Genomic DNA, 16,240 nt, shown 5'->3' with positions numbered 1-16,240 from the left:
TACCAAGCACGAATAAGGATTATCTCCAAAATTGCAAAGCTCAAACCCTAGTTATGAGTTTGAATATGGTGAATCAATGCTTTTTTCATGAAAGGCGACGCTCACACTGCTTGATTTTTTTAGTGAAATCCTCCTCTCAAAATCTCGATGTGGTGAATTAGGGTTCTTCTAAGAGGTGAAACTCACACTAAAAGGTTTTTGAGTAAAACTCACCTTAAATAGAGCGAGTCAAGTTTCTTCCCAACCGCCTAAATTTAATGTTATGAATGTTAATGCATCTCAATTAAATGCACTTAATATGACCTTTATAAGTTGACGAAATCTGATTGCTGATGGCGTAATTTGAGATCTAAAACAATAAATGTTAAATGGAACATTCATGAATCTCAAAAAAAAATATCTTTCAGAATCAGATTCTTATGTTTGATGTATATACTCCATTCTTTCCGTCCTATTTACTTTTTAAAATTTAAAGGGCAAGCACTAATGACCTCAGTTATAAGCAGGATTGAATATATTTGATTTCTCCTTATAGGGAAACATTATGCTATTAGGCTACAAAGTCATTGGCCATTCTATCTCTCTCTCTCTCTCTCTCTCTCTCTATATATATATATCTTCTAACTCACACCCAAAAAAATGTAGCTAAGTCATTGATATTGTTTGAAAAGGAAGAAAAAGTTCCCAATTTATCCTTATCAAATGCATCCTCTTTAAAAGCATTCTTATAGTTATATATAACCTCACAACCTACTGAAAAATTGTGACGTAAAATTTTAAAAAAATGTAAGTAATAATCTCTCTTTTTCTGCAAAATGATTTTTGGAACGGATGATCAATTTCTTATAAATGACTAGTATAAACAAAATGAGCACGTGAAAATTTGAGAAAGCCACCAACAATTGAGATGAAGGGATTTGGTGCCCGTAAACACTATTTAGTTGAAGCTTTCTGAGTGTTTGTTTGAAATGATGATAAGATTTTTCAAAAGCAGTTTTCCAATCATAATTTACAAAGTATATGATAAGACTTGAGAATTTTGTTTTGAATTATGCAAATGAATGCTTTTGAGTTGTCTGATTGTAATCCCAAACAAGCACTGAGTCAATAAAATAGAGAAACCAATAATGCTAAATCCCAGTCAGTCAATAGCATCAAATGGTTGTCAACACCCACAAAAAAAAAAAAGACACCTTATAAAAAGGTTCCGCATCATAAGGCAAACTCGAAACATGGCCCAACTAGAGTAATAATTTTGCTAGGCCTGAAAGAGTAGTATTTTAACATCCGTTTTTAATTTTCTTAGGACTTTAGAAACTATTTATCATCTTAGGAATGAATTAAGGTTAAGAATTGCGTCTTCGAGTAAGGTTAACTAATAAATAATGTACTGCCTCCGGTCCTAATTATAGAGCCAATTGACTAATTTGAAAAGATTAAAAAAGTAAATTGAGTTAGTTATTTATTCTAAATAGGTATTATCTTTCCTAAAATATCCTTGCTAATAAAGTGTATTAACTAAAACTATCATTGTTAGAAGGGCTACTTTAGAAAAAATTTATATAAATATGAGAGACAAAATATATTAGGATCTTATATTTAAGACTAAAATAAAAGTCAAACAAAATCTTATATTAAGGACCGGAGGCAGTATTTCTTCTGGCAAACTTTGTAGTTGTTATCCATGCGAGTTTAAAAAATGAAATAAATCAGCGGCATATGATCGGAGCTCAAGACATAGCTAATTTAATGCCCCAAAAAAACAGAGATTCAGAATTAATTTAATGGCACCCCGAATGGAACCAAAGGCATGATGCATGGATTAGTAACACATGAGATGTGATGACCGTAAGGGTAAAGGGCAAAATATGCACTAGGTGCTGCATTCTAATATTTCATATCAGATCCAGGGATCTTATTCGTCAAAGAACTAAAGAGATCCACTAGGATCTTGCTCAAATAAATAAGCCCCGCCCTCAGGAACCTCCATGTGAATGGGAGCAGGATTTACTCCCCCGCCGAACCAACCCCCCCCCCCCCCAACACATGAAACAAAACAAAAACCCTTTTTTTCCCTGTTTTATCTATACATGCTCAAATTCCAACCTCACAAGATCATGGTTTTGCATTGTGATGGGGGTTAACAAAAAAAAGGCCTCCAGCTGGCCATCTCTGAAATGAAACGTCCTTGGCTGATCCAAAGTGACGTAGTTTCAGTTCAGCTTTCAAGGAGTGGTGGAGGAGGGGACTGTATCAGGGAGGAATAAATAGCGGAAACGGGAATCAAAGGAAAGTATGGCACAGTTGCGTGAACCGAGGAAGCTCTGGCGCCTCTGGGACATGCATTGCTCCACAAAGGCAGCTTGTGAAGGAGGAAGATAATGGGATATCCACACTGCCAAACTTGCATCATCCGCAAAACTTTTGGCAAAGCAGTGAAGCATTTTGGGCACTAACAATCTCCCCTTGCTGCTTACTCCCACGGCTGCACGAATGTAATCACGCTGTGCATCTTCAAGCTCTTCCCTCACGTTTTTAGCTGTATAAATCCTGACCTGCATTTACATATTACACAAACATCACACACACAGTTATACGCCCGTCTAAATGGAATTGTATATCTTTTACTGCTGTGGGATGATCCATTGAAGAGAGGTTTAGTGGCAAGACCTACATGTCAAGTGAGTCTCACCATTTTCTTTTATCTCATTTTTCAATTGATCATGCAACAACTAGGACAAATACAAGTTAAATATATTATATCCACTTAACACAAGCCTCTCATATCATGGTAGGAAAATGAGTGTCCGATGGAATAGAATTTAATCATTCAGCTAATTTTGACAGTATATCTGAATCTAATTAAGCAGTAGGATTACCGCAGGTGAAGAATACATTCCGCAGCTGAGAGCAAAAGCCACTAGAGGCTCGTGGTTACCAATTGCAAACTTCCTTTGCTCCTCTGACACTTTGAACTTTTGAACGGCAAGAAGCAATGCCTAATAACACAATTGACAGAAACTGAGTCATGGAATGATGCCGGGACTTTTTTACAACAGGGATGCCAAAATACATACTATCTGAGGCCTATGAAGTGGCGGCTTCATCTTCAGAATCACATACTCAATTGCAGCTGCACTGAAAGAATGACCCCCCACAGTATATGCAGCCTGTATATAAACCAGACGAAAGAGAGGTGGTTAAAACTTTACGCTATAATGACTTTTGACCCATGGTATAGCTTGAGCCTTGAGATGCTACCAATTATGCTAGGGCAAAGTGATGCATATTATTTACAAATGTATGATATGCATAGAAAAATATGCAGATCCCAATATATAAAAGCATGTTTAATTCATCATGGCTACAGAAATCTTAAAATTCCAGTATTTAGTGTCTCCAAACAAGTAAACTTGGCATTCGAAAGGAAATTTTCCATGAAGTATTAAACCATAGGAAATGAATGATCTGGCCTAAGTGAGGGGTTCTCAAGAAGCTTATGCGAACAAACAAATATAATTCTGATTTTCAAGTCCACATCATCAGGAGAAAATCATTCGCCATAATAGAACAACATAATTAACTGGAGTACGATTAGAACAACAAGAATACACATTACACACAATCTCTATATCATCCCTTTCCCTTGAAGAATCCAAAATTAAGAAAAACACTAGCAAGAAAAAGAGGGAAAGAATGAATGGAATAAGATAAGAAATCAAACCTTTTGCAACAAAGAAAAGAGTTTTAAGTCACTTCTTGGGACTCCATAAGCCAAATAAGCCTGCTATAATGAAGAGACATAAAAGCTATAATATATTTCTGAAAACATGCATCAAGCCGTAATATTAATTGATAAAAGATATAAGGGCACCCACATGCATGATCAATGCGTTATACAGATTGATCCAGAAGGCAAGTTTCTCACTGGAGGTCAAATGGATGGGATTTGCTTTGGCCAATTGTTCAACGAGCAATCTGTTCTCAACAACAAAATTCAAACCACATGAACTTTTCTTGAACTTCAGTTTCAACTTTTCTTTCAAATTGATACCCAAAGTAAAAAATTCAACAAGACAAGATCAGGTTTAACTTCATTTATTCAAATTTCTTAAAAATCAGGGATCAGGCAAGAAAGTACAAATTTCAAACAGAATTTAGTTTGAATTTTTCTTCCAAATTTATGCCCAAAGTTCAAAACTCAGGAAGACGAGGTCAAATTTCATAGCTATCAGCAAATCAAGCTCCATCCAAATCTTGCAAATTCAAATCTGCTTTAAACAAAAAAAAAAAAATTATGGAAGAACATGTATATCTTTTGCAAGAAGAGCCAATCTCATGCTGCCGTGCCCAATGCAAATTTCATGTGAACCTTGACCATGAAGCACAGGCACTTAAAAGAAAGAGTCATGTCCAAAATAAGCAATGGTCAGTGGAGTTGTCAACCAAGCCATAGCCAAGCAATTTCAGCCACCCACATAGAAAAAAAACAAGCTCATTTGGTTTTGCTTTTGCACCATTGAGATGATCAATTTCGCCCTTTTTCCTTTTAAAACCAGCAGGACTGATTGTGACCGTCCCTGAAATTATTGATATTTAATCTGTGTTGGGTGGTCTGTAAAGCACCAGGACCACTAAAAACAGGAGCTGACAAAGGAGGGAATGGTTGATTTCATACTTTCATCTACCATGGAAATTTCTTTGGTTTGGAACTTGGCTCTGAATACAAGGGAAATGAATCTGAACCCATAACCCTTTCACTCAACAATAACAGGGTATAGATAAAAGATCAATCAAATAACAAATAAGGAAACCTAGTAAATTCCCAAAATACCAAGGACCCAAAAAACCAAAAAAAAAAAAAAAGGAAACAAATATAAATCAGACAAAAATAATGGGATTGATCTCAATCTGCAAAAGATATTTATTAAAAAAAATGACAAAAAAATTTACCTAAACCTCCGGAGTGCCCCAGCAGCATACTCTAATTGCTTTTTTCCCACTGACATCCAAGATACTTCAATTGCTGATCCATAACTTCCAATATCAGCCCAACTCAATTTACCACGAACATGATAGGGATCACAGGCATTCCCAGAAGCCAATACATCACAATCCTTTACATCAACTAGTGGGCTCTGCACCCATGATGAGGATGTTGAGTGCTCAGATGATGACCACCTCAATGAATTAGGAAGATGTTCGCATGGTGACTGAGTTGAGTACTGACTGTCTTCTATAAATGACTTCATAGATATACCAGAATCTGAAAGAGAGATATATATGTTTTTCATACATCTGACCATTTCTTCTGATAACAAATTAGGCCAATTCCAAAGTTCCTTTGGTGGCATCCCTTTAGGAAGCTTCCTGAAATCTGCAGGCTGACAATATTTGCCATCTATCTTTGTAGATTCATTTTTTTCACAGCAAAACAAAACTGAGCGCACTGCATTCTGATGCAAAACAGAACATGTCAAGACAACCATCAGAAGCTGAAGTCAAGTTGGGCCATATTATAAAAGCTCCAATTGCTTCAACAGCACTACCTCATTTGCTTGTACATGTAGACTAATTAATTCACAAAATAAGACTCCAACTCCATCAGAGGAAAATAAGATAACTCAGAATCTAGAGGCTTGAAGGTATAAACAGAAAAAAAGCACGGGGCAAAATTGAGAAGCAAAGAAACAAAAATGTTATCAGGACAGTAATGGAACACATAAGCTGGATATATGTATGATTCAATGGAAAATGCTCCTCCACAGAGTGTACATCTAATGGAGGTCTACAAGCTACGAAAGAACAGAACCACACTGTGCATTCAAGAGGCATAGAAACTCTACTCACAATTCACTCATCTCAATTTCCATGCCTTTCTACACCCACCTCTCACGTTATATAACCTTCTCTACTCTAACTGTCAAACCATAATACCAAGAATACCCTTATCCCACCTGTTCTGCATTCCTATTCTATCTTTGGGCTTAAGGCCCCTTTCCAACATTACCCCCCCGAGATTGACCTGTCCTCAAGGTCAAGAGGAGGATGCCATAGCTGAATAAGGCGCCAATTCTGGAAGTGTTCATTGGTTATCTTGGTTCACGATGCCCCTCTCCCTCATTGGTGGGTTTTCTGAAAGAATCAATACCTGCAATTGTTTGTTCTTGCATCATGACGGTTAGTCGATTTCAGCATCAATAAGCCTCTTAGAGTTGGCTTTGCCTGAATAAGTGACTAGAATGGTGACCTTCATTGCATCGATTGTTGTAGTCAAGGCTGGCAGCTTAGTCAAGAACAAAGAAGACACAGGCGTTAGAGTGGTTTTGGACAAGTCTGATTGAGAGTGAAATCGAGTAGGATAGACTTGACTACCCGTTTCCTTGTCTTCAAACCAGACCCAATCCGACCCAATATCATGGGGCACTAGACAATGGACTAAGACCCAGTTGCGCTCCTCAATTTGAAGCACCATATCCATGTATTCCGAGAGTGTACATAGACGGAGCAAACATAGGTTGGCCTTGATCTCCCCATTGACAGGCCATTCCTGAAGGCGACGATGAGCAACTCTTCATCATAGGTTTCCAAAGTTGCCAAGAGTAATTTGAAGTGTTCAATATATTCGGCAACACTTTGATGATGTCGAAGAGCCATTAACATCTCGCATAAACTCCCAAGATGTGACAATAAAAAATAAAAAAAAGAATTAAATCATATTTAAGTTCTTTCCATTGGAACCAATTAAGCACACGTCCCTCAATACAGAGCACAACAACATCAAGCTTGTCATTTTCATGACTTTGTTGAGCTTAAAGTAGCGCTCCACCTTGAGGATCTAACCAAGAGGTTCATCACCAGGAAACAGAGGCAGATCAAGCTTTTGATAATTAGAGGCTTTAAAATTTTCTCTACCAGTCCAATTTTGATTACCTAAGGAACAATCTTTGCAGCTGAGGAGGCCGCATGTTGCTTTTCCTTCCCCATCGAACACTGACGAGCTCGAAATTCATTAACCAATTTAGTTGTCAATGACTTCGTGGTAGCCACATCGCAAATGATCGTCACAGTATCCTTAGTCAAGCATTCGACATTCTGCTCCATTTGCACCAAACGAGACTTGAGTCCATCCAATTTGCTTTCCACTTTTTTGCCGATCATTTCCAAGAAAGAAGGGCTCTGACACCTTTAATAGAACACAGAACCTATATATATATATATATATATATATATATATCGAGGTCTACAAGGTAAGAAAGAACAGAACCACACTATGCATTTGAGAGGCACAAAAACTCTCCTCCCAGTTCACTCATCACAAATTCCATACCTCTATAGCCACCTCTCACGTTATATAGCCTTCTCTACTCTAACCGTCAAACCATAATACCAAGAATACCCTTATCCCACCTGTTCTGCATTCCTAGTCTACCTTTGGGCTTAAGCCCCATTTCTATCAGACAGCTAATGTTGGCACTTTACAGCCAAATTTAATAACACAGAGCTGATAAATAAAAAAATAACAAGTATTAGTGAGATAGGTCTCAGGAATATTATTGCGTGCACATAGATAACATGAATAAAATCACTAGGATATATTTCATCATGCTTTCCTCAAAAAGAAATTAGAGTCAAAAAGAAGAAACAAAAAACAAAATTAAGGAGAATAGAATGCATAAATGGGAATTGACAATGATGATTTTAAATGCTGCCACATATTTGAAAGAAAAACTTCCAAAAATAGACCACTAGAGAGAGTACCAATGAAAGCCAAAGAGACAATCATATCCTGTCCCAAAAATTCTATGGATGGGAAAGAAACCTGAAAAGTAAAAGTGTTTATCTGCCAACAAAGATACAGAATAATAGCATAAATTGCAAGCTTCTATGAAGGGTCATGTAATTTTATTTTTCAAAAAAATGCCTATTACTCTAGGGGAAAAAAAAAGAAGGTTAATTTCATCAACAAAAAGAAGAGGTTTTGGAAATATATATCAAATGTAAGAAGAGTCATGAATAATATTTTAAACAAGAGTAATGGTGCAAATCTACCCATAAACTTATGTCCAATGTGCGCCAAACACCATATATTTTTCTTAGATGCAAATCTACCTATGCAAGTTCAACGACAATGCAAAAATGACATCAGCATTAAACAACCTAAAAGCAGTTACTTTTGGTGGTGGGGCCTATGATATTTTAGTAAAAGTACCAAAACACCCACAACTCAAACACACTCATCCACCAACTACTCGATTCATCTCTAGATACCCAAAACCATCTCAAGCCCTAGTCAAATCCATATTTAGATCTCAACACAGTCACAATCAACACCAACATAACTAAAAATTCAAACCAGAATCATCATTGAACGTTAACCAGATTTTACAAATTAAAAAAAAAATTTGTTGGGGACTTGTTACTTCATATAAGAAAAGAAGGGCCAGTTGAAAGCTGAAACCTGAAAGATAAAAAGCTTGCCCACAAATTTATTGTCATGAAATCGCATAGTAGAGGGGCACTAGTGGACAAATCATTGCTTTAATGAAGGCAAAGATAAAAGCAAATACACTCCAATTCCATCTTCTTAGCACCTTTTATTCCTCAACCCTGATCCTCAATCTCTGACCACCACACCTACTTGCTTCAGTCTCCACTTGATCCTTAAGCCACCACTCAAACCCTTCACTATTAAAGATTTAACCTTTAACAAAGATAAGCTGAACCCAAACCAAAACCAGTTGGGATTTCATATCAGCAGGATGCAACGACACATGGGATTTCAAATCATCACATAGAGTCATCACTATATTGCTAGGATTTCAGATCGTCGGGATGCAGCAACAATAACGATGATAGTAGACTATGTTCTTTGACCTCCAGCAAAAATCGAAGTGGCAATGGCTTGTCGTCTTAGATCTTGATGCCATTGTCAATATTTTGGCGTCTCAAATCTCGATTGGTGTGAGGCGTGGCTGCTTTATTGTCCTTCTTCCCTCACGCCACGCCAAAGTCTACCATCAAACTTGGGATTTGTTGGCCATGGCATATTGATCTCACTAGCTGGGGCACAAGTTCGAATAGGGAGGTTGGGAGAGAAGGGAGAGGCAATAGATTAAGGTGAATGACTTTGCTTCTTATTCAGAGTGAATCAAGAGGTTGGGAGAGAAAAGGGCATTTCTTCTAAGTTAGGGTAATTTTGGTATTTTCATAAAAATATTGTGGGCCCCACTACCAAAAGTAACGATCATTAGGTTGTTTTAATAGTGGTCCATTATTGCATTGATTTTGAACTTGCATAGGAAGATTTGCACCCAAGAAAAGTATATGGTTTTGGCATGCATTGGGTATAAGTTTATAGGTATATTTCCACCTTTACCCTTTAAAAAATAGGGATCAAGTAAAACTTACTTGATCATTAGGGGAGAATCGTGTAACTAAAATAAGTGCATTAGACTAGGAGGCAAATCAAAGATATTCATAATATGTTCATTACCAAGGACAAAGAAGAGTTTTAACAATGCTAACTAGAGAAATAGAAATACATCCCTGAATTGTTCCTTATATGTTAAGAAAACTTGATCAATGATCAACTATAGCATTACCCGGCACTTGTAGCTTAATATGTAGACTGAACATTTCAGGCAATTAAATATGGACTTCTCATACATCAAACATAAGAAACGAAGTATTAGAAAGCTAATTGCCATACCAACAACCCCGAGCTTAGTATTTAACAGATCCACTGATCATGTCATGCATCAATGAACTCATTTCAAGGCAATCCTCCTATTCATTATTGGTTATATTCTCTAATCATTACTTCTCTAACTGAATTATATTTTCTTAATCAACAGATGTATACAAAAGAGTACTGACAGTCAAATCTGCCAAGAACACAAGAAAATGAGAATAAGATCAGAATATCACCCTCAGAAACTAATTATTTCTCAATATTGCATATATAGTACTGAAGAATACTACTAGTATCTTATGTTTATATGGTGAACATGTTCTGCTTTTAAGGAAGAACTAGACTTTTTCATATCATGTCGAACATGGATGGTACCTCCATCATTGGCTCTTCTCCTTCACAAGAATGCTTGGATGACTGAGCTTTTTGCACTTGGTCAAAGCACCTTTCAGCAAGCTGAAGTCCTTCACAATCAAATTGCTTTGAAGACCTTAAAGAATATGACATCTGCAAAAACAATGAAGATTTATGGACAAAAGGAATCATTTTAGCAAGGTATTTTCTCATAACAATAAATAACTCATCACTAGTTCATTATGTAAAACTGCACTGCAAATTGGTCTCATATCATTTTTTTTTAAGATTATTTTCACTTGAAATGGAACAAAGTCAACAGAAAATGTGTTTCAGTTTTCCCCAACAAGTTAAATAGAGAATTCATTGTTAATAAAACACAATGGCATTGTGTGGTTCACATAGTCGTCCTCAATAGGATGAGGCTTCTTGTTGCATGGAAATGCATAAGAAATTGAAATACCAAAAAATATTTATAAAAAAAATCAGAAAATCAGGATTGACATTATGCTTTCTCTAAAACTAAGAAATAAGGGTTGGTTTTTCCAAACATATACTAAGTAGGTAAGTTATCGAAATAGTAACATCAATTAATTGCAGAAATTACACTTCATGGTCAGTCCAACCACTTCAGGCCACAAAAAATAAAAGATAACATTTGGTTCAATGGCTCAACAATTGGCTTTCTACAATATAATAAAACCCTACGCATGTTTGTGCATGTATGTGTTAAGAATCACTTGAACTCAAAAGCTAAACATGCTACCTTGGCAACAAACAAAAGCTTAAGTTGTCAAGTAAAGTTCATAGTTTATACTATAATCTCTCACATGGTGCATGATATCACATGTAAGAATAGTTACAGATGCGTACTAACACATGTTTTTTTAACCTAAATAAGAGAAATTAAATAGCTTAGTGTCTGACCCCAGTTCAATCATACAACTCACAAATTTTTGGGATACCAATTGAGTTGAATCATACAGCTCACATTTTTTTGGTACTGACACGGTTTAAAATGCTCAATCGGAGTTACATCTAACCCAGCTCCTTTATTATGGGCAGCAGCAATATGTTTTGAGTTTTGATACACTGAACAACAATAACAAAGAAAAAATCCATACCGGCGTACTCAAAATTTCTGACGAACAAAGAAATGTTAATTGAGAAGGTAAATGTCTCAAACGATACTCCACAAGTCTCCGTTCATTTCTTTCTTGACTGAGTTGGAAATGTAAAGATACCATCTCATTTTCAAGTTTTGAGATTGTACTTTCCAGTTGAGCAATATCTGAGAGAAGCCCTTGGACCTAAAGAAAAAATAATGAAACGCACCACAACACAAATTCATACTACAATAGAGATTAATGGGAAAAGCAAGACTTTGCATGCCTGTAATTTAATATGAATACAAATGCTTAATGGCTGGAGAATGAAGCATTCATTCGAGCTAAAGTTGTGAATATTCAGTAAAAACCTTTTTTGTCATAAATTATCATATGTATCCTTTCTTAGCTTTAAGAGTACAATTGGTTCCAAGCTTCCCAACCCTAGCCCCCCACATAGAGCGTTTCAAGAAGATGCACAGACAAAAATCCTCTTGCGCTTATCAATATTGTTTAAATTGCTGATAAGCATTGCTAGTACTCATGCACTACAAAACGTAGTTATTTTGTGCAGCATGTTTTCACCTTTCTCTTTTCACAGCAAAAGGCCATTTTACTGGAATCACATCTTATTCTTCGTAATCTTGTCTTACAGCCACACACTGAAAAGCTTGTGCTAGAATCGTTTTACAAATTTCATAATTAAGCATCTTAAACACTGGCCAGAACTTTTGACCAAAAAAAAAACTGGCCAGAAAAGTCTACCAGTTTATCAAACCCAACTCACTCCTTCAACACTCAAATTTGCCTTTTCTATCAATCTAGTGATTTAAATTTCTCCTACAAGTCACAGAATCTACATTTTTTATTTGAGGTCCGATCGAGTATCATCCTTCAAGCATAGACAAATCTCTAATCAATCAAATAAGTATGTAATGTAATCATCTTCTTCAAAAAAAAACAAGGAAACAAAAAAAAGGGATTACATCTCTAGCCACAAGCAAAAGAAATTTGAAGAGTTCTACTCAAGTCTCTTGAACCTCAAGCCTGATTTGAAAACATGCATACAACAATAGAGCATACCAAAATAGAAGGCAGCATAACCAACAAAATATTAATTTAAATCTAAGGGGAAAAACGGACATCTACAACAATATCAAATGTCACTATTTATGTTAATAAATGTCTCTCTGACAGGATCGGAAAAAAGGCAACGACAAGGCGAAACGTCAACATGAAATTAAGTTACCAAAGACATTAAAAATAATAATAGTAATAATGATAATAATAAGTTTCTACTTTTAGCCTTCATCCTCTTCAAAAGCAAAATATTTTGGATTGCTGATAGTTTATAAGATGATAATCTAGCTATTCCTATGGGAAGTCCAAGAACCTACATAAGTTTTTTCCCTTGTGGGAAAAGAGCAAATAGAACTTTAAAGTGCATTAGTATCACATCCCATTAAATCAGGACATATGACACCATATTTTGGGGGTAAAAAAGGACATACATGATGAGGGAGATTTGCTGGACCAGAAAATCTGATGACATTTCTCTCGAGTACATTTTCAAGGAATGCATGAAGTTCCACCTCTTCTAGTAGCTGGTTTTCTAATTGTTGCACCTGTAGAGATGTCAAATTCTAAATTAGGGGTTAACAACTATAAGATAGCTAAGATATTTGGCTGTATAAACCTATATGTGTTATTAAAAGCATAAAATGCCTACTGACAGCCACCAAATTAGTCATATGACGACCAAAACTATAAAAATTGTGATTCATCAAAATCAAATAGGAAATTCTCCATACCATACCAAGGGAAATGTGATGCCTATGTGCGTGAGGCATGCCTCCCTCTACGTGTGTTCGTGTGAGTGAGAGAGAGAGAGAGAGATCATGGGAAGTTGAAAGTAATTTCAATCAGTAACAAGGGAGGCCAATATCATCTTGCAAGGTCCATGAAAAATCATCCAGTTCCTTTACCATTTTTTTCCCACAAGAAACAAGTAACACGCTCAAGATGAGTCAGCACAAAGAAAACTCACATCCTGTTCAAGTTGAAATCTGCTGAGAGCAGCACTGTTTCCTTGTTCATGTGACAAATTTCTTTCTGTCTCTTCCGTAACACTTCTCACCTTAAAGATTACATTTAAAACAACTCATAAGAATCATCACTATATTACCGTTGGGGAAAAAAAATCAGTCACAGCAATAAAATATGGAGAATCTTTGATTAACTTTGAATTGAAGCCAATGAGCAGGAAAAAAAATAGTGAATATATCAATCAACAAAAAGGCAAGTATTTGGTGCCAAAATTTGTTCCAGCTATTATTCTATAGGTTCTTACTATGAAATCATTGTAAGGAAGCCCCGCTATCCAACTTACCCTTATGGATATGTCACCACAATGAAGCTCACTCAGAACATCAGCCTGAAATTCTGAATCACAATAACTTGCGCCAAGACGTGAATATTCAGATGAAGAATCGCTTCTGTGAAAATAAAATTATATGTGAGTATTGGTTAAAAGGAAGATAGTTCAGAGCACACGTATAGGCAACGCTCCCCTCCCCTTACCGTCTCAGCGCAGACGGCATAACCAATGAGTCACACATCCTGCGATTACTGTATTTGTCATTCAATAGTGCACAACCTCTCCACAAACCTCGTCAAATTGTTGTCAAGTTCCCAAAGTAAGCCCATGCGCAATAAGTAATTATAGATTTTGCATATTCGTTTCAGGCATCATAGTTGCAGTGAAGCCTGTATTTTGCACTCGGAAGTTCTATTAAAAGGTTTGTCTTCAATGATCTCAAGATAGAGAATGTAAAATAGGTGAAGAACTGTAACACCTGTGACCAAGTAGTAAGAACAAACTCATGAATGCACAGCTCCCTGTCATTTTCAATACAAACACCCACGTATTATCAAGACGATAGTGCGCCTTGTCAAACTTTCCTTTCAAATTAATTTCCGTCCAGAAAACTTTGAAAGGAAAAAGGGGGCAAAAAAATTAAAGGAGTAGAAGAAGAGGTTAAGGGGAAAGTTAACTCTTCATGAAATTTAGAGTTAAGAAAAAGCAATGAATTTTTGTCGCAAGTCCAGTCATCGATAAAGCACTCGGTAATTAAAGATAAAAAAGGCAAGAAAAAGCGGGGCACCTGTAGCTCCCGACCCCATCCCCTAAAGAAAGTAAAAAGTTTCCAATACGAATAAGCCACCGACAATTTCCCATCTTTTCAAGGTCAGAAGAGTTTTTGGCGCATGAACCTGAGTACACACGAACCTCACGTCATAACTGAAAAAGCAATGGGTCTCCGTCTATTGTAAAAAGTGAGGTTATGAACAGTATTAAACAAAATACTTCTAGACTCAAGCGCGTCGCCAAGTTTAGATCAATAACAAAATGCATCAAGCGTCCCCGAGTCTAGTTCAATGCATTTGCTTGCTTTTAATCGGTTTAAAGAAGTGAAAAGCCATTTTTCGAGAGGACTCTTGTCCGACCAAGAGGGGCAAAACAAGGGGTGAAGAGGTCCGTAGAAATGTAAGAGAAGAAATAACAAACCGTTAATCAGCGCTTGGACTGTAGGTTCAGTACAAAGAACTCAATACAGAGCTCTAGCTGATTCAGGCGCTCGTGTGACGGTGTGAGTCAAATCTTGAACTTCGCGTTGAAGGCTTCAACTTGGCGTCGGATGCTTTCTGCAATGCTTCAGGTGGATAGTGAAAGCAGAAGCCAGAAGTGTTGGAAGACAACAAAGAAGCAGTTAAGCGCAATAGCGAGAGTTAAGTGAGATTTCAATTTTCAAGCAGCGAATTGCAGGAAGGACAGGAGGGAAGAATGTAATGAATTGAATATCATATTCCGAGAAAATCCCAGAAAAATAAATTACTTATTTAAATTTCATTACTCTCAAATCAGTCTTGTAAATTGTAATAAAATAAAATTGTGCAATCTTTCTAAAGGAAAATAACACTAAGGTCCCATAAAATACAAAAGGAAAATTATATTGGAGGTACTTATACTTTTTTTAATTTTCAATTTGGTACCTATGTGTTTTTTGTTCTTAACTAAATCTTTAATTTTGTTCTATTAACATCATTAATCCTTATGTAGAGACTAAAAATATCAATAGAACAAAGTTATAAGAGCTAATGTTGTTAAAAAGATAAAATTAAATGTTTAATTAAAAGGAAAAAAACACATAGGTACCAAATTAAAAATTGAGAGAAAGTATAGGTACCTTCAATATGGTTTTCCCAATACAAAATGCTGCAAAAAGTCCCAAAAAATTTGGTAATAAATGTGAAGTCTCAAAAGAACTTAAGTGCTATTTAGTAAAGTGTAAAAAGACTTCTTTGCCCCTAGTGAGATGCACCCAAAGTAAATGAAAGTTGCTCTGTTTTCCGTCGTCACTCTATACATAGAAAGCAAAAGGAAAAAAAACATAAACTTCATTATGTTTCGTCCCCATTCCCATTTTAAAATCTCATCCACTCCACCCATATCAATTATTAGCAAAAATCCCTTATGTTTTTGGTTTTGTGTGTGCTTGGTCATTTAAGTTGGAGTTTTATTATAGGTAGGTAGGGTGATGATAAGTGTTCTGTTTTTACGTATATTATGGGGAGTTGAAGATGGGCTTGCTTTGTCTGGGCATGATTCAATCAGAATTGATGAAGAAGATGAAGGCTGGCGTGGCCAAAAACCCTTATTGCGAAACAGGAAAATATATTGTCAATATGAGTCGTGATAATTGTTAATATAGCTGCTTGACTTGTGCTGTGCAAATTTACATTAAATGGTATTGTTAAATTTTTGATACAAAGACCATGACTTTCTATGCTTTTGTTTGTTAGGAGATATTACAAAAGAAGGAAGAAGATGCAATGAAAAAGGTTGGGTAGAAGAATTTTTTTGTAAATAGAAATAATATTTTTTGTAAATGTCACAATACACAAACAATTAGATTAATATTAGATATATGCAATTGTATTTTTTAATGGGTTGTGAAATTAGTGTAATTACATGTGTATGAAATTGTAAATAAAAGTTAGCTATATATTACATTATGATGTATAA

The 16,240-nt window shown here is 36.0% G+C and overlaps 1 protein-coding gene across 5 annotated transcripts; it reads right to left on the bottom strand.

Annotated features, from left to right (window-relative positions):
• Window positions 1-1,776: 1,776 nt before the first annotated feature.
• Window positions 1,777-14,953, bottom strand: LOC114718014 (uncharacterized). 5 transcript variants are annotated; one of them, XM_028903257.1, is made up of 13 exons: window positions 14,723-14,953; window positions 13,735-14,009; window positions 13,544-13,649; window positions 13,202-13,291; window positions 12,666-12,797; window positions 11,173-11,358; window positions 10,070-10,201; window positions 4,954-5,456; window positions 3,879-3,978; window positions 3,725-3,787; window positions 3,078-3,170; window positions 2,880-2,999; window positions 1,777-2,555 (listed from the first exon to the last, which is right to left on the bottom strand). In XM_028903257.1, exons 2-13 carry the CDS (start codon window positions 13,770-13,772, stop codon window positions 2,226-2,228), a joined length of 1,893 nt encoding a protein of 630 aa, XP_028759090.1. In that variant the 5' UTR covers window positions 13,773-14,009; window positions 14,723-14,953; the 3' UTR covers window positions 1,777-2,225. The 5 variants fall into 5 exon arrangements, with proteins under 5 accessions (XP_028759090.1, XP_028759092.1, XP_028759093.1 ...); XM_028903259.1 differs by lacking the exon at window positions 14,723-14,953 and adding an exon at window positions 14,319-14,700; XM_028903260.1 differs by lacking the exon at window positions 14,723-14,953 and having other exon boundaries at window positions 3,725-3,784; window positions 13,735-14,699.
• Between the last annotated feature and the right edge of the window lie 1,287 nt (window positions 14,954-16,240).

Source organism: Neltuma alba, unplaced genomic scaffold, assembly GCF_004799145.2.
Source record: "Neltuma alba isolate B1F8T4 unplaced genomic scaffold, ASM479914v2 tig00011790_pilon, whole genome shotgun sequence".
Taxonomy (NCBI): Eukaryota; Viridiplantae; Streptophyta; class Magnoliopsida; order Fabales; family Fabaceae; genus Neltuma; species Neltuma alba.
The sequence above is the reverse complement of the archived record's forward strand: the minus strand, read 5'-3'. Positions and strand labels throughout refer to the sequence as shown.

Bases quoted from the DNA above. Each gene is read 5' to 3' on its own strand.
- LOC114718014 (XM_028903257.1), bottom strand. From the start codon at position 13,772: ATGTGTGACTCATTGGTTATGCCGTCTGCGCTGAGACG. The intron at 13,292-13,543 runs GTAAGTTGGATA...GTAATCTTTAAG, and splicing joins GTGGTGACATATCCATAAGG to GTGAGAAGTGTTACGGAAGA. The intron at 10,202-11,172 runs GTATGGATTTTT...TTGTTTTTGCAG, and splicing joins CAGAAATTTTGAGTACGCCG to ATGTCATATTCTTTAAGGTC.